The sequence below is a fragment of the Pogona vitticeps genome, chromosome 6 (genome assembly GCF_051106095.1).
Source record: "Pogona vitticeps strain Pit_001003342236 chromosome 6, PviZW2.1, whole genome shotgun sequence".
Lineage (NCBI taxonomy): Eukaryota > Metazoa > Chordata > Lepidosauria > Squamata > Agamidae > Pogona > Pogona vitticeps.
The window spans coordinates 5308381-5327159 of record NC_135788.1 but is presented as its reverse complement, the minus strand read 5'-3'; the positions used below and the strand labels follow the sequence as shown (position 1 = coordinate 5327159).

Below are 18779 nucleotides of genomic sequence, written 5' to 3'. Positions count from 1 at the left end.
CCAAAACACTCACCTTCGTGGTCGTCATCATCACCACACGCAGTTCCTGCTTCTCATTTGGACCCAAAGTGCCACTTTCTGGAGAGATGGTAACCACGCAGGAAGCAGCCTGCCTTCCAAGAAGCTGCTCAACAAATCCAGACAGCCAGTCAAGGAATGGCAATCAATGAAACCTTCTGACATGGCAATAATACCCCCAAGCCCCCCACTGACCTCTCCCCATTGGAAGTGAGTAGGGAGCAAGGTCTGGTTAAAAAGCTCGGCAGTCGCCTCTGCCGGAATCCCAATGGAGAGGTCAAAATGTAAATGGCTAGAGAGCAGGCAGACGTGAGGAGTCTGAACTTCCACAAAAACAGGAATATGACTGGAGACAGAAAGAGAAAAAAAGAGATTAGGGAGAGGGGGAAACACGCTCTGTCAACACTCAAGTGAAGATGTACCAATAGTTAATTCAAATCAAGGCATTTCATCACCTTTCCTCGCTGTCCACAAAACACAAGGCTTCAACCTTACCGGCACAATACACATAGGAACCCAAACAAAACTGTGAAGCCATTCCTTCTGGCCAAGTCCTCTTTAAGGTCTGGATTCAGTCCACAAGCCTGAGATCCCTCCTGGTTTCAACACTACCTCTTCAAACCAAAGCAGACAATGCAGTTCACATGTCAGAGTAAGTGGAGAAAACGAACAGTTTGCTTCTTGTATGTTTCACCTTTTAAGTGTGTGATCCTTTCAGATCCCTGCTTTCCACTGGCCCGTGCCAACTCTGCAGTGGCCAGACCCCCGAGTCCCCTTGGCTGTCTCTCCAACTGTCCTGTCTCCGCCTAACCCCAAGAGCAGAAAATGAGTTCCCTTTTCCCACAGCTACCTTTCTCATGTGCAGAGGTTACAAGCATTCAGACAGAGGCTCTCACAATAGCTGTGTCCTACTGCGAAGGCCCATAAGCAGACTCGGCCACCCCATGCATTGTGTCCTGCCCCACAAAATCCTACCCTACACCAAGGGCGGAACATCCCCTTCTCACCTTCCAACACCGTTTTCCACTTCCATCTCTAACACGGTCTGGAGACGTTGACACATGTACGATGTGAACAAAACAGAGACGCGGCACTTCCCAAGAGGGCCGAGTTCTCCACGGGCAGGCTCCATTGTGAATGGGGAGGTCTGCAGGGAGAAAACGGAGAGCCATGGAATCCCCTGCACAGAGGAGCCTTCCTCAAACTGCTGCTCTCCCAACTGACTTGGGCTACCACTCCCATGATTTCTAGCGGGCATAAACGTGGGTGGAACAGAGCTCTAAATTCAAATGCCCCCCCTTCAATTCTCCCCTGAAAAGCAAAGCGTCTTTGGAGAAAGTGCTCCATGGGGAAGACACAGAGAGTGACCCAAGTACCCTGCTGGCCACTCAAACTGGGATTTAGGCCCTAAGATGTTTTCAGAGGAACGTACCTCTTTGTTTCGCTCTGCTAGGCAATCAGGGCTTTCTTGGAGTTTCCATTTTCCCGGCAGCTGGCTGAGGTTTTGGATCTCAAAAGTGCACAATGCTTTTTCTCCCAGTTTCAGCAGGCCCAAGTCAAGGGATGGCACATCAATGGAGAGAAGAGGTCCCTAGGAAAGAGGAAGACACAAGGAATTAAGCCTGTGGCCGCTGCAAAACGAACCGGGTTGCAAAGCATCCATTTTTCTGGCAGCTGAAGATTTCGGATTGCTCACACGCCCAGGTAAAAACACTTGAGACGGTTGCTTTGGGGCTGTCTGTCAAAGGACAACCAGATCAAACAGGTCACCACAATCATTAACAGAGGGACGGAATCGCCCTCTCAGAGCTCCCGACTTCGCATGCAGCCGGTCTCAGTGCCGCCAGAGATACCTTCTCAATTCCTACAATATTTATCTGAGCCATGGCTCCTGATTCTGAACATCCAGGTAAAAAGGATCTGACTTAGACATGATGAGAGTTTCACAGGTTTAGACATTCCCACCTTAAAATCAGCTTCCACGTGCAGCACCACCGGCTCCGCCGAATTTGTGATCTTGCACTGCAGGTCATGAGAGGAATGCCCAGGTTTCCCTCCAGTAAAAACAAACTCAAATTCACAGCATTCACTTTCCCCTACAACAAACAGATCCATTACTTCTCTTGGGGGAGGGGGGGATGAAAAGAGGGGATTCTCCCACCCCTAGGCCCCATTTCGCCCCTCGAGCTCAACAGCATCAATCCAGAACACACACGGAAGTCCTAACAGCTACGTTTTTTTCTCTTATGATGGAAGCTCTGCAATTCATCCGATGCACCCAGGGGTCCGATACAAAGAACAAAAACTGCCGTACCTAATAGTCCAGAATGGGGTTCAACCTCCAGAATGTCACACTCGCTGATTTTCTCCCATATAAACGTGACTGGGGACTTGCTGTTATTATACATCTGTAAAGCCAAAAATGAAGGAATAATTAATGTCACAATACATTATGTATTATGACATTATGTATTAATGTAATAATGTAATTAATACATTGTGTATTAATGTATTAATTAATGTAATTAATGTATTAATTACATAATACATTATGTATTAATACATTATTTTCAACTTACTCAAGTCATGATATGTGTCGAGATAGAAAGCATGTGGAATCACAGACTCAAACTTGATTTTGTTTGTGTTAAATAATATTTGTGTTTCCTCATCTAACCCTGATAAGCTTTCAACATTTTTACTTCACTTATTTCAGTTCTCTCCTGTCTCCCTTGTGAAGACCACAGGGTTATGGGATGGAAAAAGGAGATCACAGGCAGCCAGGGGGACTCTTCCAGCCCAGAAGGAACCTACAGGCACTCGACTCAGGATTCCAGCAGGCCCAATTAGGAATTAGAGAATTCCTACTCTCAGCCCTTTTCCAGCCTAGTCCAGGAATTTAATTATTTATTTTTTAAAAATATTTCTATCCTATCCTATATCCAAGGACAAGACACAAGTCATTTAGCATCATTAAGCAATTTAAACCAATATAAGCAACTGTTTTAAAAGTTTTACAGTGGTGCCCCGCACGACGATGACAATCCGTTCCAGGAAAACCGCTGTACAGTGAAATCGTCGTCATGCGAAGAAAAATCCCCATTGGAATGCATTGAAATTGTTTAATGCGTTCCAATGGGGAAATACCTCGTCGTCCAGTGAAGATCGCCCATAGAGAACCATCAATCAGCTGTTTTAAATCACTGTCTTGCGACGCTTCTGTCCAGAAAACACCCATTTTGCGAAGGGAAGCCATCCATTTTGTGAAGGGAAGCCATTTTGCGGAGCCAGAAAAATCGTCGTTTTGCGAACAAACGGTTCATGAAGCAAGGACCTAATCTACGTCAAGCGAAAATCCCGCATAGGAAACATCGTTTTGCCATTGCTATAGCGATGCCAAAAAATGTCATCGTCCTGCGGCTTCGTTGTTCAGCGAGGTAATCGTCTAGCGGGGCACCACTGTACTACACAGCTGAAAATAATTTAAAGCAGCATGCAGCATACATATTATCTTGCAGTCATGCCATGATCTTTATTCCTGAGCATAAGGGACCAAAACCAATCCTCTGGACGAAGTCAATGTATTTCACACTGGCATGGGAAACATGCAAGTGGAGAGTCTCTGATCAGCACGAAATGACACACCTTAAAAGTCCTCCTAAGGTTTACGCCAATGTAGTTTTCTCCCGGGATGATAATGGCATAGGGTTCTAATAGGAGTTGAAATGGTTCTGTTTGTCCTTTAATGTCTATTTCCAAGGCAATCACATCTTCTTGCTGGGTTTCCCCACTTTCATACAGCCCTATGTTTTGAGGACTACACAAAGAACACAAATATAGTTCTGTTATGTGCACCTGATATACCTCAATACCATACAACTTGATTCTCTGACAACAGATTGGCTGGTGTTTCACTGCCTCTACAGTATTTATCACCTTAAATATTTCATGTAAGTTAAATGTCTAAATACCACCCTATGCCTCTCCAGCCCAAACTACACAGCATTATTCACTCCCCCCACAAAAGAACACTTAAGCCATCTACTTTTGTTTTGTGTGTGCGTGCGCGCACACACACACACACACACACACACACACACGCTTGCATGTGTGCGCACGCCTTCCAAACCCAAGTCTCTTTAAGCTTTCACATCAAAGCAAGAGCACCATTTGAATGTATACAAACACATTTGGACCTAGGATGCTAAATCAGCTATAACAAAGGCCTTCCTGTGTTGATCAAACCTCTTCTAGGATCAGCCTAGCAAATGTAAGCATCAAACAAGCAGCAAGTGGTTTAAACACATTCTTCTAGGCTCATCACATCTCTCTTACCTAGGTAATTCCGGGATATCCTCAAGCACTATCTGAAGCACGCTGTGATAGTCCATTAGCTGTGAAGAAAAAAGAAAGCCCAGAACACGAGGGAATAATTTTAGGGTGTTACAGCTTAAAAGAATCACATTTTTGGACCAGAATCCCTCAGTGGCCATGGCCATGACTATGCCAGCTGGAGATTCTGTGAATTCTAGTCTGAAAGACAAATTTCTTTAGCATTCCCATTAACAATTTACCACCTGATGGTTGTAAATTTACCACCTACTGAGATTTTCCCCTGTCCTTTCCTCACTTTTTAAGCTCCTTGTCTCTCAAGAGTCTCCTATACTGTATCTGGCACATAAGGTGGGTCAACATACATCATGACATACACCACGAGCTGCTGCTTGCTAATGTAATGTGAGGCTGAGTCCTTCTGGTGATTGCCCAGGTCATAAATATTCATGTGCTATTTGCATAGACCAATAGTAGTGCTGGAGGGGCGGAGTCACAAGGTATGAGACTCAGCAGGAGGAAGAGGAATTTAGATGGGGTTTGGGAGATAGTTTTGGAGTTTGGGCAGGAGAGTGGTGGTCGAGAGAGATAAAGGAGAATGTTTACGATTTAACAACACTGCTTGTTCTGTCAACACCTGTATCAATAAACAATTTCTATTTGGTTCTTTTAAAATGACATATGGCCTGCACCTTGATTATTAATAATAGGTCCTCCATGCCGTGAGGGAACAGGCCAGGTAGGTGGGACTCGTTCAGCCCTGGAAGGCAGCCCATCTAGGAGAAGGAAAACTCCGATCCCAAACCTCCACTGCCTTGTGGCTATGTCCACTCATGGAAAAGGCTTCAGGAGTTAACCTCAAGGCAAAATCCGGAGCTGGAGTCCCGAAGGCAGCATGTGTCGTTCTACCAACTCCTGCAACGTCGCTGGAACCAGTTGTATTGGCTCTTGCCTTTCCATTGGACTATTTCAGCGATGTGGAGAGGGGGGATTTGCTGCTTGGGTAACAGCCTATCCTCCGTATTATTTTACTCAGGCTTCGTGCTCTGGAGAGGACACTCCAGCTTCACGTACAGCGTCAAAACACTAGACACTGTTCCAAGTCCATACAGAGCACGCTACCATAGTCTCTCAAGACTGAAGGATGCCTATGATGTTGATGAAATCAACCGGTGGCAGCTGAGGGGCACATGGCGTGGGCTCCTTTGTTTGGTGAAACAAACAGGGGCCACGTGGGATTGTGACAGTCCAAAATATGGAAAGGCAAAGAATTGACATTTTCAAGAAACAGATTAATTCACATCTGAGTTCTAAGACTTCTCAGCAGAGGCCAGCTAAACTCACATGTAGCTAAGGGAGCAACATAGGTAATACCCATCACTGAAAAACCGGAAGTCACAATAGGAAGTGCATCAGGAAGAGCAATGCTGTACCTTTTTTGGCCTGAATGTGAGAATAAACGAATGGTCAGAATGCGGATGCAACCTCCCCATGGAAGGCATTACAGAGAAAGCTGACTCTGTCTCCACATTATACTTTATCTTGGTAAGGTCCACTTTCCCTTCCAGCATTAATGGCTGAAGGTTAGGTTTCATAATCTGCCAGAAGAAGGGAAGTTCCACATGGCTGAACAAAGAAAATTAAAACAAATAGAGTAAATTATGCAATTTCAGTGTACGATCACAAGATACAACTGTAAGCAAAGTGCAATTCTTGGCATCCTTTCTATCAGCTAACCCCACAATAGCGGGGATAACCAAAGACCTTGTTCTCAAGTGGGTTCCAACTTCCCTTCCACTCTCTTTACTTTTTTAGTGTGTGCAAATCCTAACATGCTTCTAAGTCAGATCCAGAAACCCACTTCAAGTTTTCCTTGTGGCAACTGCAGCATGTCCAGTTTTTCCATCTCTCAAGTACACGCACGCAGACACAAGTTCACAAACAGGTATGGACGAGGACACATCTTGTAATGTACCATGTGCCTTATTTAAATTCACCCTAACTATGTGAATTCCTGTGAATCTAGGGGAAAAAAAGATTTTTCATGGGTTAAATCGAGCCCAAGTTCACTGTGCCTACTTGCCACTGAAACCAACGGGGGAAAAAATAATCATAACTTTAGTCGCCTTGATTTTGACAGGATCTCAGTGCAACCAACCTCAAATTGAGAGGGCATAGCCTATTCCCTCTGAACGAAAAAGACACCCTTTCTGTGCAATAAAAGCATCACACATACGTCATATTCCTCAGAACCAGTGTTTTCTCTGCCACCGCGTGTGGATTCAGAGACTCAAAGCGTACAAAATGTTGCGCTGTTACATCCATCAGCTCTCCAGGCAAAGGGCAGCTCTCTCCCCCAGTAACCGATAAAAGTTGTAAAGCTATCAGTTGCCCAAGACCTGGAAGCAAAGGGAAATAAGCAAGTTTTTACTCTGTGGCCAAATGCCTATGACTGAATCTAATGACTTCAGGAGAATAATGGGATAAACCTAAAAAGCTGTCACATCATTCATCCATTTAACTAAGGGCTGGCCAAAATACAGCCCTTCAAGTGTTGTGGAGCCTAAGTCCTAGCATTCCTCACTATGGCTAAGGTGGCTTGGCTAGATGGAAGCCGCAACGAGCCAATGATGGCAAGATTGCACTTTCTCCATCCTTGAGTTAGCCAGACGATGTCTCCTCTAACTGGGAGACTGGGGCCAATGTCTTTCCCAGAATGGCTGTCAAAGACCTTAGTTGGCCATGCTTCTACACTGGTGAGCTTGCAATCTACATGGAACTATTGAAGTTGTTGTGTGGTTTAATTTGTTGGTGTACAACCTCTATGCAGAGGCCAATGTCTCTGGAGCGCTCCATTTGCATCCACACCTGAAACCATCTGGGTTTCTCTTGATGATCACCTGTCCACAATAAAAAATTCTTTCTCCTCGGATTAAACTCAGGACTCATCCAGATGAACCATTTATTGTGGGGGAAAGTAACAGGGTCACTACTAATTGCTCTGATTTTTTCCTTACCATCTATGCCTCCCTAACCTTTTCCATTCTTCCTGAAGGCATGGGTGGTTGATTTTATTTCTATCCTGGTGTTTCTCCCAGGCAGTAAAATTTAGGACTTTGGTACCTCCAGAGGTAAAAATGAACTGCAAAGGAAGCATATGCTTTTATGTTTTCTGTGCAGCTCATTTTCACATTGGAAGTGTCTCTTAATTGGAAGCCTTCAATTAGCACACCTTTACATTTAAAAAAAGCTACAGGAAACAAGGTATATAAATGGGGTGTGGATTTCACACGTAGATTCCAAAGATCTCCTAAAGAGAGTCAATTTTAGAAAGGTGAATTTTTAAACTTCAATATGCATACAAACATGTATAACTCCACTCTGCTTTTGAAATAAAACACAACCGACCATGACCAACTGCAGTGACCACCTTTTGCCTTACCTGGAAACGTCCTCATTTTGGCTTCACTATCATCAAACTTATCAAGATATGATTAGCAAACCTGTCACAGTAATCTCGTTGCTCTGACAGTTGTCACAAACAATGAGGTAGGTCACTGAGGAAACCTCGGGCATAATAGGCATGAACACAACCTGAAAGAGAAGTTTCATGACAGTGTTCATGGGACACAGAGACCACTACAACAAAGGTACATTGATTTCATACCAGATTGCACTTCGTCAGGATATCTAAGAAGACTCTTGAGTACAGAGTTTACATTTCTAAGAGTAAACCGACTGCTGAACCAACCTAAGCCTGTGGGATAAACGCAACCACACAAAGTTTCCCTGTTTAGGTCTAAGGTGCACAAATTGTGGCTGTCCAGATGTTATTGGCCTAAAATTCTTTGTATTCTTCACATCTGCTTCTGCTTGCAATGGCTGACAAGAGCAGTAGCACAGCAAAATTGGCCAATCATTGCTTTACTTCATTGATCAAATACCTGCACCCGAACTCCTCCCTTTCTCCCTTCACTCTGAAAGCCAAAGTAGACCAGTGTGTGTTTATTAAACTCCTTTAGCCCCTCCTCTCTCTGCCGGTGTCACACTGGAATCAGGACAGGAGGAAGGCTTAAAGAAGCAGATGAAGACAAGACATAGCCAGAGGAACCCTTACTCACGTGGTCCTTTAAGTATACAAATATTAAATAGTGAAAGCCTGTGCTACTCCGGCTTCAAGAAGAGAAACTGTGTGCTTAGTAAGCACTTATTTAACCCCAGCTGCATAAGACATTTATACAACGAAGAGGCTGCTCCGTTCTGCTTATGCCTTATAACCCTCAAATCCTCCAATTAGCCTGGTGAGCCTTTCCATTACTTCTAGATGCTAAAGTGTTTTGTTTTGTTATTGTTCCTATGGAAAATGGTATACAACTCAGGGTGCACATATTCTTGCCCTCTACTCACTCCATGGTCTCTCTTCATTCTATACCTCTTTTTGTTCCCAGCGCGTCACCACAACCCAGTCCTAACAGAAACACTTTATCATGGAGACAGCCTGCTTTTCTTAAAAAAAAGGGGGGCATCTCATGTGTATGCTTCAAGTGAACTCAACAACTGACCTCAATCAGCGTAGACTGACCAGGAGGGAGTTCAAAAACGGCCGGACGAATCCCAAATGGCTCTTGCTCCACAAAACCAAAAGTGGCAACAGACTTCACAGAAGAAGAGAAAACGAATGATCACAGGAGTCAAACTGGCGATGCAAGTTAATATTTTATATCAATGGGATTACTACTAGCGGGGACCTGCTGTTCTATATGAACTTGCTTACTTACTCGGAAGTGAGGCGGTGGCCACATACTCTTTGGCATGATACAAAACTTCCCGATGCTGGCCCCTTCATTTTTGCACAAAAATTCAGTAAATTTCACTCCACCGACAAGGCAGGCTCCGCAATCTAAGACGGGAGGCACTGCAGCAAAACAGAGTGAAAAGCAATGAATGCAAAGAGCAGGAACTCAGAAAAACAGCAGGTTAGTTGTGGGACTTTTTTTAAACAACAACAAAAAAATCAGTTTCAACAATTGAAGTCCAAGATTCCAATAATCCATCCACAAAGTCAGTCAATATGGATGGAAAAAGTGGACAAAGTGCACCCCACTCACTCTAGATCAAGGAAGTTGTAGCAACAGGCTTTGAACAACAAGCCTAGTTTGCACCCAGAGCAGAGCTGTGTTGAGAAATGAGGGGAGGAATCTCGAGGCTGTAATGGTGGTGGTGGTGGTGGTGGGGAGGCAATCTTGCGTCTGGGAAGAGAGGGACAGTCTGGGAGGGGAGCAAGCCAGTGGATGACAAGACAGAAGCTTGTGCTAGGCAAAGCCAGAAAGAAATGTGGCCATCGCCATCACTTCTCTTTCTCCTTATTCTTCAGGCATCCCCTCTTCTCGTCCTCTCTCTTTTCCAGTCTCTCCCTCCCTTTGTCTTTTCCTATTCCTTCCTGTCCAGCAGGATGTTTGGAGACAGAGGGGCTGAACCGATCACTAGCAGAGGGGGAAGGCTGCCGGTGGCCCACGCCTGTATAGAAGGAACTGGAACACATCATGCAGCTAATGTGCCTATGTGACATTTACGGGGGCGGCAGGATCAATCCAGGTTATTGGCTAATTCTGGGAGCTGTCGGCCAGAAAAAGGAACTTTTTCAACCTGTATCCCAGACACACACTGAGATCTGCTTTGGCATCACCTGAGACCTCTGATCTTACGAGAGAAAGCTCATCAGACATGTAATAGCCCTGTTTTCAAAGACGGAGAAGAAATATTGTTGGTGAACCAAACAAAGCACAAGAAAAAATATTATCAGCAATTGAAGAACCAGCTGATAGAAGGACCAGAAAAGAAAATGTGCATCGTGGGGGATTTCAATATAACAGTTGATAACTGGGCAACTAGATTAAATACATGTAATAGCTGTTGTGGGTTTTCCGGGCTGTTTGGCCGTGCTCTTATTTATTTATTATTTATTTATTTATTGGACTTATATACCACCCCATAGCGCTACAAGCACTCTCCGGGCGGTTTACAATTTTTAATTATACAGGCTACACATTGCCCCCCCCCCCCAGCAAGCTGGGTACTCATTTTACCGACCTCGGAAGGATGGAAGGCTGAGTCAACCTTGAGCCGGCTACCTGGGATTTGAACCCCAGGTCGTGAGCACAGTTTTAGCTGCAGTACAGCGTTTTAACCACTGCGCCACGAGGCTCATTAAGGTTTTCCTCCTAACATTTCACCAGTCCCTGTGGCTGGCATCTTCAGAGGACAGGAGCTAGAATTCTGTCTGTGTTCTGGCCCTCTGAAGATGCCGTTCACAGAGACTGGCGAAAAGTTAGGAAGAAAAACCTCCAGAACATGGCCAAACAGCTCAGAAAACCCACAACAATCATTGGATCCCAGCCGTGAAAGCCTTTGAGAATACTTGTAATAGCCATTATTAATTCTGACTTTTTAAAAATATATTCTTAGGATATCAGAAGAGCTTTTGTAAAATGGCTAGTCACAAACCCTCCACCCACCGAGTGAATTGGAGGCACATTATTACTAATGAAATTGAAATCCTTTTAAAGCTCACTGGTGCAAAATGATTTTTTTAAAAAACCAAGCTACTGATCATCAGAAAAGGTGGTAAGAGCTAACTCACATGTTAAGATTGGAGGTGGCCTTCTGCCTTTCAATGGCACAAGAAGTGGGTAGGTTGCCTGTGACTCTACCAGTAAGTAATCATCATAATCTGATAGGTATTCAGGAATAAATTGGACTACATACTGACAACTCATTCCAGGAGCTATGAGTCCTCCTTCCCCTGGAAATTTCCCTAGAAAAGATGTTTCATTTTAAAATTTTATACATTTTATGAATTATAAATGCATAAACAGCATGCTCCTCCACGGTATTGTGAAGCAATTATCTACACCAATTTCAACATGCCCATTTTCTGAGGAAATGGACACGAAATTTGATATCAGTAGATCTAGCAGGAACTCACCCAACCCGATGGAAAAGGCTGACGTAGCTGGAGGAATTATCCGGGCACACTGAGAAGTTGACGTCATGTTCTGCAACTCTATAGTCATCTACAGGAAAAGAAAGAAACATTAAAAAGGGCAACAAATAAAATACTGCAAAGCAACTTTAGCGGTTGAAAATGAGAGCAGCATTATGTCACAATCTTTGCCTCTTAAGATACTCGTAAAGTTGCAACAAATGGACCACAATCCAATAAAGAACAACGTTATATTAAGCGTCTGAAAGATCTCTGTGAACCAAGCCTGTTCAATGAGACTGAAAAGTACTCAAGACAAAGTAAATAATGGGAAATGACAAGGCCAGAAATTTTCACTTCTGCACCTTAATGTCTTACCTCGTAAACCTGGCCAACTTCATAGTAAGAAAACACGACAGCAGGTGGGTTTGCTAGGAAGACAGGCACAGACTGGCAATCACTGAAATGAAACAAAATGAGAGCCAACAGAAACGTGCTAAATTATTTTATGTGGAAGGTGTGGGACTACTATGGTGCTCTCAAATATATGTGTGTGTTTTTATAGAGATGGGGCGGGATGGGTGGGTGTTAATCTTCTTGCACTTAACCTGGGGGAAAAAAAATTTCAATACTGGGGGAGTGGCAGATTTGGGAGCAGAGAATTTAAAGGGGATGCACAATAGCACCACACACACACAAAGGTTGCGATACTACAGCACCAACTGGAGGGAGAGAGAAAAACAAAGGAAACAAAACAAGTGCAGTAGTGTGCATCATGTGGCAATCCAAGAAGCAACATCCTAAGTGACTGCAAGAGCGCCTTCTTCCCATTTTTCAGATTATGAATCACATAATATTGATTCCCCCCTCTCTTCCAAATTACTCATCACTGAAGTCATGATATGCCCCCACCTCCAAGCAGGGGAGGCTGGCAACTCTGATGTCACAGAGACGGTCAATCCTGTTGGTTTTTGTACCGCCTTTAAAAGAGTTGTTCAAGGTGCCAAACCTATTTTATGACAACGCTTGCAAAGTTCAATCCTAGAGAAAATCATAGAATCATAGAAGAGTTGTGTTGGAAGGGGCCCATAAGGCTGTTGAGTCCAGTCCCCTGAGCAAGGCAGGAATCCAAGTCAAAGCACCTCTGGCAGAGAGTTGTCCAGTTTTCTTTTGACTGTCTCCGGCATTGGAGCGCTCACCACCTCCCCCTGATGTCACTGGTTCCATTGTCATACTGCACTAACAGAGTTTTTCCTGATATTCTGCCTAAATCTGCCCTCCTGCTGTTTGAGCCCATTATTATATTTCCTGCTCTATGGGTGTGAAGGTGATCGAGAGAGTGTGCCGTCCTCCGTTAAAAAGGAAGATGTAGAGGAAGGCGGATGTGTGGAAGGGGTGCTGATAGAACTGGACCAAACAGAGGTGGTGTCTGAGAGGGCTGAAGAGGTGTGTCTTGTGGAAGAAGGAGGGGAGGAGGTGGATCTAATTATGTGGGAGGAGATAAAAGAAGGAGGAGGCGCGCGGGACTTTAGAACTTGGACAGACTTAAACGTGAACAGACCAAGACACCGAGGGGTCCAGACTGAGCCCATTCTCGACCCAAGTCAAGCGTCTGGAGCAACATCGGGGTTCCCTAATCTGATGACCGGAGGGGGACTACTGCCGGATCCACCATTCCTGGGAGCCAAAGGCAGAGGTATTGAGCCCCTGGAATGGAAGGTTTCAGTTTTCCCCCTGAACTATCCTGGGGGAGGGAGACGTGTGATCCGGCCCGGGCCAGAATATCAGAAGAAACCTTTAGAGGGAGATTGGGCCCGCCATCCTTGCTGCGGCACGGTGTGTGCACTGAGGAGCGCGCCTTTGCGTCAGATGACAGACAGGGAGAAGTTTGGGCCAGCTCCCTTCTAGGCGAACAAACCGCGGTTCCTACTGTTCGTCCTAAGAAGTACCATTTGTTGAATGATCGGTTGTTGCAAGATCCGTTTGATCCTTTAGAGTTGGAAGCTGTTTACAATAAAGTGTTTAATAATGAACCCCGTGATGAGCCTCCGTGTCTGTTTCCCGCCTTCACCACAAGTGCCCCCCCGCTGGAGAAGGACCTTCTTACACTGGCGCCCAATGTGGGGCGGGGGCGGTACCGAAGGCGGGAAAGGAAGAATGGCTGGGACTAAAAGAGACTATGGACCGGCAGGCGAAGTTAATAGAAAATCTGGTTGAACAACAAACGCTGATCGCGAGACAGATAAGGCGGCAAGGGCCAGAGGAAGAGAGAACGGAGAGACCGGCGGCAGCAGTAAGGGGGGGCTTGATAGCAGGGCCTGCCCCCATTCGTATGCAAAAGATGACAAGCTCTGATGATCCCGAGGCCTATTTGCATACCTTTGAGAGAGTGGCTGTAGCAGCTGGGTGGCCGAGAGAACAATGGACCCTTATTTTGATTCCATGCCTTACGGGGCTGTTGCAGGAAGTGGTGGATACTTTGAGCACACAAGAGGCCTCCCAATATGAGTCAGTAAAGAGGGCTATACTTCGAACATTGAATTTGACTGAAGAAACGTATCGGAAAAGACTGAGAGATCTAAAATGGAAGCCGGGTTCCCACCCCCGCACAGTGGCGCAACGGATGAGGGCAAACGCGTTGAGATGGTTAAAACCTAATGGAGAAGACGGCGAGCGGGTAGTGGATTTGATTGTTATGGAGCAACTAGTACAGACGTTAGGAGCTGGCGCGAAAAACTGGATTCAACGAAACAACCCGAAGACGCTGGAGAAAGCAATTTCCTTATTGGAGGATTATAGTATGACGGAGGAGGCAGCGAAAGAAGGCAACACCCCCTGGGTGGAGAAAGGCAAACCACGCGGTGGAGAGGCTTCGCTTTCGTTTTCTAATTCAAGCACGCGGTCAGCAGTAGAGCCAAGCGGAACGCAAAAATTCAAAGGGAAGATGTTCGAACCCTTTGGATCTAAACCTGTGCGCCCGGTAACTGTGGATCAGCGGATTTATGCTCCTGGGACGGGATGGAGAGAGGGCAAGGACGGGCGCCCTATTTACACTCCCGGAGCAGGGGTACGCGAGAACAAAGAGGGGCGCCCTGTCTGCTTCGCCTGTGGGGTCCCTGGCCACGGGAGGAGGAATTGCCCGGGGGCCGACTGTTCGTGGGTGGGGCTGTATGACAAACCTTCCCCCCCTAAAGTGGATTCATCAGAGAGGTGGGAGGTAGAAGCCTGGGTGAATGGAGACAAGAAAAAGGCTTTGATAGACACAGGATGTGCCAAGACGTTAGTACGGGACCTTTTGGGACAGAAAAAAGAAGAGGGATTGACTGTTCGCTGCATACATGGGGATGTAAAGAAATATCAGACATTATGGGCCACTGTGAGGGTAGGGGCAGAAGAACGAAGGATGAATATAGGTGTGGTGCCGGGGTTATCGAGGGAAATGCTGCTGGGAAGAGATTGGGTCGGATCTAGAGATGTGGGGAAGATCAAGGAGGGATTGCAGGGAGAAATGTTGAAAGCTGAAGACCAGTCCGATTTTTTGCAGCGCGCCTCGCGAGAACAGATGCGATTGATGCAACAGGACGATGCATCGCTTCAAGAACCATTGCTAGCGGCTCAACCGGTGGGAACTGTGGTGAAGGGGCAAACGGGATGGGAGTTGGACAGGGGATTGTTGTATAGGGTGGAGGGAGACGGGGGGAAGAAGCTGGTGGTACCCCTGAAATGGCGAAGTAAGGTAATGGAACTGGCCCATGACGTACCCCTAGCTGGGCATTTGGCAGAGGAAAAAATGAAAGCACGAATTAGGCAAAGGTTTTGGTGGCCAGAGATGGAAAAGGAAGTTAGAGAGTATTGTGTCACCTGTCCACAATGTCAAAAAACGCAAAAGCGCCCAGCAAAGGGTGCTGAATTAATGCCGATGCCCCTCATGGATCACCCTTTTCAAAGAATTGGCCTTGACATAGTAGGACCTCTGGTTAAATCAGCAGGAGGTCATACCCACATTTTAGTGTTGGTGGATTATGCCACCCGATACCCGGAGGCAATCCCCTTAAGGTCCACCACGGCTAAGGTAATCGCGCGAGAGTTAATGCAGGTATTTACAAGACTAGGCTTCCCTAAAGAAGTCATAACAGATCAAGGGACCAACTTTATGAGTATTACACTGAAAGAGATGTGGCGCTTACTTGAAGTCAAACCTATTCACACCGCGGTCTATCATCCACAAACCAATGGCTTAGTGGAGCGTTTTAATAAAACACTAAAAGGCATGTTAAGGAAACTGGTTATGGAAAAACCTAGAAGGTGGCATGTATTAGTGGCACCCTTAATGTTCGCCATTAGGGAGGTACCACAAGCATCTACGGGCTTCTCTCCCTTCGAGTTAATGTACGGATGGAATCCCAGAGGCATACTGGATTTGGTGAGGGAAAAATGGGAAGAGGGCCAAGATGATGCTCAGATCACGGTACAGCATGTGATGGAAATGAGGGACCATTTGAGGACTGTTCTAAGTATTGCCAAAGATCATTTGGGAAACGCCCAAGAGGGACAAAAAAGAAGGTATGACCAAAGGGTAAAAGTTAGAGAATTCCACCCAGGCCAAAAAGTCTTGCTATTGATGCATTCCGAACAAGCTAAACTATTTGCCACGTGGCAAGGTCCCTACGAAGTGGTTAGGAAGGTAGGAGCGGTGGATTATGAAATATACATGCCGGATAAGACCAAAAAGAATGGGATTTTTCACGTCAATTTGTTGAAGGAATGGAAGGAAAGGGAAGCCCTGTGGGGGGAAGTAGGAGAGGAATTTGGTCCCGAAGTAAGTATGTGCCTAAGTAAAGACCTAAGGTTAGAGGTTGATGAAATTTTGGAAGAGGCCCAACAACTAGATGTGAGGAGGTTGGAAAAGGAATTCGAAACGGTATTTTCAGGCATACCCGGGGAGACAAATCTCATTCAGCATGAAATTCATACACCCCCGGGGATGGTTGCTAGAATGGGGGATAGGACCTGGCCCTATCATTTGAGAGATACTATCAATGCTGAGGTAGCAGAGATGGAAAAATTAGGCATCATAGAACCATCCCGCAGCCCTTGGTGAAGCTACCCCGTACTAGTTCCTAAGCCAGATGGGCAAGTTAGGGTATGTATTGATTTCAGGCGCCTTAACGAAATTTCTAAATTTGATGCCTACCCCATGCCAAAAGTGGATGACCTCTTGGAGAGGCTGGGGGGGGGGCCGTCTACCTGACCTCGCTGGACCTCACTAAAGGTTACTGGCAAATTCCAGTAAGGAAGGAAGACCAGGAGAAAACCGCCTTTGTCACCCCCAAGGGGCTGTTCCATTTTAAAAAAATGCCCTTTGGGCTACATGGAGCAGCCGCGACTTTCCAGAGGCTTATGGACCGTGTGTTGGAACCGGTAAAGGATTTCGCGGGTGCTTACATTGACGATATTTTGATATACAGCAAAACTTGGGAGGAACACATTGACCACCTTAGGAGAGTCTTGAGGGAAATCGAGAAAGCCGGGCTAAAAGTTAATCCTTCCAAGTGCAAAGTAGCTAGGAAGGGGGTCAAGTTTTTGGGGTTCCGAATAGAGGGAGGAAAGATTCAACCAGTGTCTGACAAAGTAGACAAAGTAGTGTCATGGACAGTTCCGCGGGATAAGAAAGAAGTCCAACAATTCCTAGGACTGGCTGGTTATTATAGGCAATTTGTGCCACACTTTGCAGAAGTAGCTGCCCCTCTCACCGACTTAACCCGCAAAAGGAAGAAGAGCCGAATAGATTGGGGTCCACCGGAACAGAAAGCCTTTGAGGAGTTAAAAGGGGTATTGTCATCTTTGCCTAGTCGCTTCGCTCCTGATTTTTCTATTCCCTTTATATTGCAAACGGATGCCTCGGACAGAGGCCTAGGTGCAGTACTATCTCAGAAGAAGGAAGAGGTAGAGTACCCCATAATGTATCTGAGTAAAAAGTTGAGCGACCGGGAGAGGAAGTATGCCACCATAGAAAAAGAGGCGCTAGCAGTCAAATGGGCCGTTCAGGCCTTAAGATACTACTTGTTAGGAGCTCCCTTCATCTTAGTGACGGATCATGCCCCTTTACAGTGGCTGAACCGAATGAAGGATACCAACCCTAGACTTACCAGGTGGTATCTAAGCTTACAACCCTATTCTTTTCAAGTGCAGTATAAAAAGGGGACAGCCCATTCTAATGCGGACTATTTCTCTCGACAGGACAGAGGGGAGCCCGAACTGGAGTCGAGGACGGCCCACTCGGAAGGGGGGGCGTGTGAAGGTGATCGAGAGAGTGTGCCGTCCTCCGTTAAAAAGGAAGATGTAGAGGAAGGCGGATGTGTGGAAGGGGTGCTGATAGAACTGGACCAAACAGAGGTGGTGTCTGAGAGGGCTGAAGAGGTGTGTCTTGTGGAAGAAGGAGGGGAGGAGGTGGATCTAATTATGTGGGAGGAGATAAAAGAAGGAGGAGGCGCGCGGGACTTTAGAACTTGGACAGACTTAAACGTGAACAGACCAAGACACCGAGGGGTCCAGACTGAGCCCATTCTTGACCCAAGTCAAGCGTCTGGAGCAACATCGGGGTTCCCTAATCTGATGACCGGAGGGGGACTACTGCCGGATCCACCATTCCTGGGAGCCAAAGGCAGAGGTATTGAGCCCCTGGAATGGAAGGTTTCAGTTTTCCCCCTGAACTATCCTGGGGGAGGGAGACGTGTGATCCGGCCCGGGCCAGAATATCAGAAGAAACCTTTAGAGGGAGATTGGGCCCGCCACCCTTGCTGCGGCACGGTGTGTGCACTGAGGAGCGCGCCTTTGCGTCAGATGACAGACAGGGAGAAGTTTGGGCCAGCTCCCTTCTAGGCGAACAAACCGCGGTTCCTACTGTTCGTCCTAAGAAGTACCATTTGTTGAATGATCGGTTGTTGCAAGATCCGTTTGATCCTTTAGAGTTGGAAGCTGTTTACAATAAAGTGTTTAATAATGAACCCCGTGATGAGCCTCCGTGTCTGTTTCCCGCCTTCACCACAAGTGCCCCCCCCGCTGGAGAAGGACCTTCTTACAATGGGATAAGAACAGATCCTGCCCCTCCTCTGTATGACTAACTTTCATCCGGCCTCAGAGATTGGAACTCATTTAAAATTATAAGGTACTCCTTGACTATTGATCTCAAACTGCAATCCTACCACCTTCCCTTTGTACTTCACATGTGCCTGAAAAAGAATAAACTTTTTGGAAGACCAAATATGAATTGAGCACTAGGGAGTAGGAAATGCACACACACATGGCAACATCACTAGCTTCTACCTCCCTGTCAGAAAGTCACTGCTGTAGAAATACAAAAATACCATAACTATTTAAAAACTAGAGCCAACATGCAAAAGGAAACACACACTTAGAAGGAACAAACTGCCTATGATTTGGTAGT

General features: G+C 46.0%; 2 protein-coding genes across 6 annotated transcripts in view; one reads left to right on the top strand and one right to left on the bottom strand.

The window, feature by feature from the left end:
* DLEC1 (DLEC1 cilia and flagella associated protein) overlaps nt 1-18779 on the bottom strand; it is a 43262-nt gene that overhangs the window by 18123 nt on the left and 6360 nt on the right. For all 5 annotated transcript variants that reach the window (XM_073002833.2, XM_073002830.2, XM_073002831.2 and 2 more), the window contains 16 exons: nt 11711-11792; nt 11336-11423; nt 10991-11164; nt 9129-9265; nt 8913-9005; nt 7854-7944; nt 6587-6749; nt 5784-5976; nt 4354-4412; nt 3664-3835; nt 2333-2426; nt 1984-2114; nt 1451-1609; nt 1026-1165; nt 214-364; nt 14-124 (listed from right to left, as the gene is read on the bottom strand). In XM_073002833.2, the coding sequence (XP_072858934.2) occupies nt 14-124; nt 214-364; nt 1026-1165; nt 1451-1609; nt 1984-2114; nt 2333-2426; nt 3664-3835; nt 4354-4412; nt 5784-5976; nt 6587-6749; nt 7854-7944; nt 8913-9005; nt 9129-9265; nt 10991-11164; nt 11336-11423; nt 11711-11792 (2038 nt within the window). The remainder of the gene's footprint in view (nt 1-13; nt 125-213; nt 365-1025; nt 1166-1450; nt 1610-1983; nt 2115-2332; nt 2427-3663; nt 3836-4353; nt 4413-5783; nt 5977-6586; nt 6750-7853; nt 7945-8912; nt 9006-9128; nt 9266-10990; nt 11165-11335; nt 11424-11710; nt 11793-18779) is intronic.
* Nucleotides 13433-18339, top strand: LOC140703745 (uncharacterized). The gene is made up of 2 exons (XM_072987227.2): nt 13433-14954; nt 17573-18339. The coding sequence occupies exons 1-2, from the start codon at nt 13512-13514 to the stop codon at nt 18212-18214; spliced, it is 2085 nt and encodes a 694-aa protein (XP_072843328.2). The 5' UTR covers nt 13433-13511; the 3' UTR covers nt 18215-18339.

Bases quoted from the DNA above. Each gene is read 5' to 3' on its own strand.
- LOC140703745 (XM_072987227.2), top strand. From the start codon at position 13,512: ATGGACCGGCAGGCGAAGTTAATAGAAAATCTGGTTGAACAACAAACG. The intron at 14,955-17,572 runs GTGGGAACTGTG...TTCTCTCGACAG, and splicing joins CATTGCTAGCGGCTCAACCG to GACAGAGGGGAGCCCGAACT.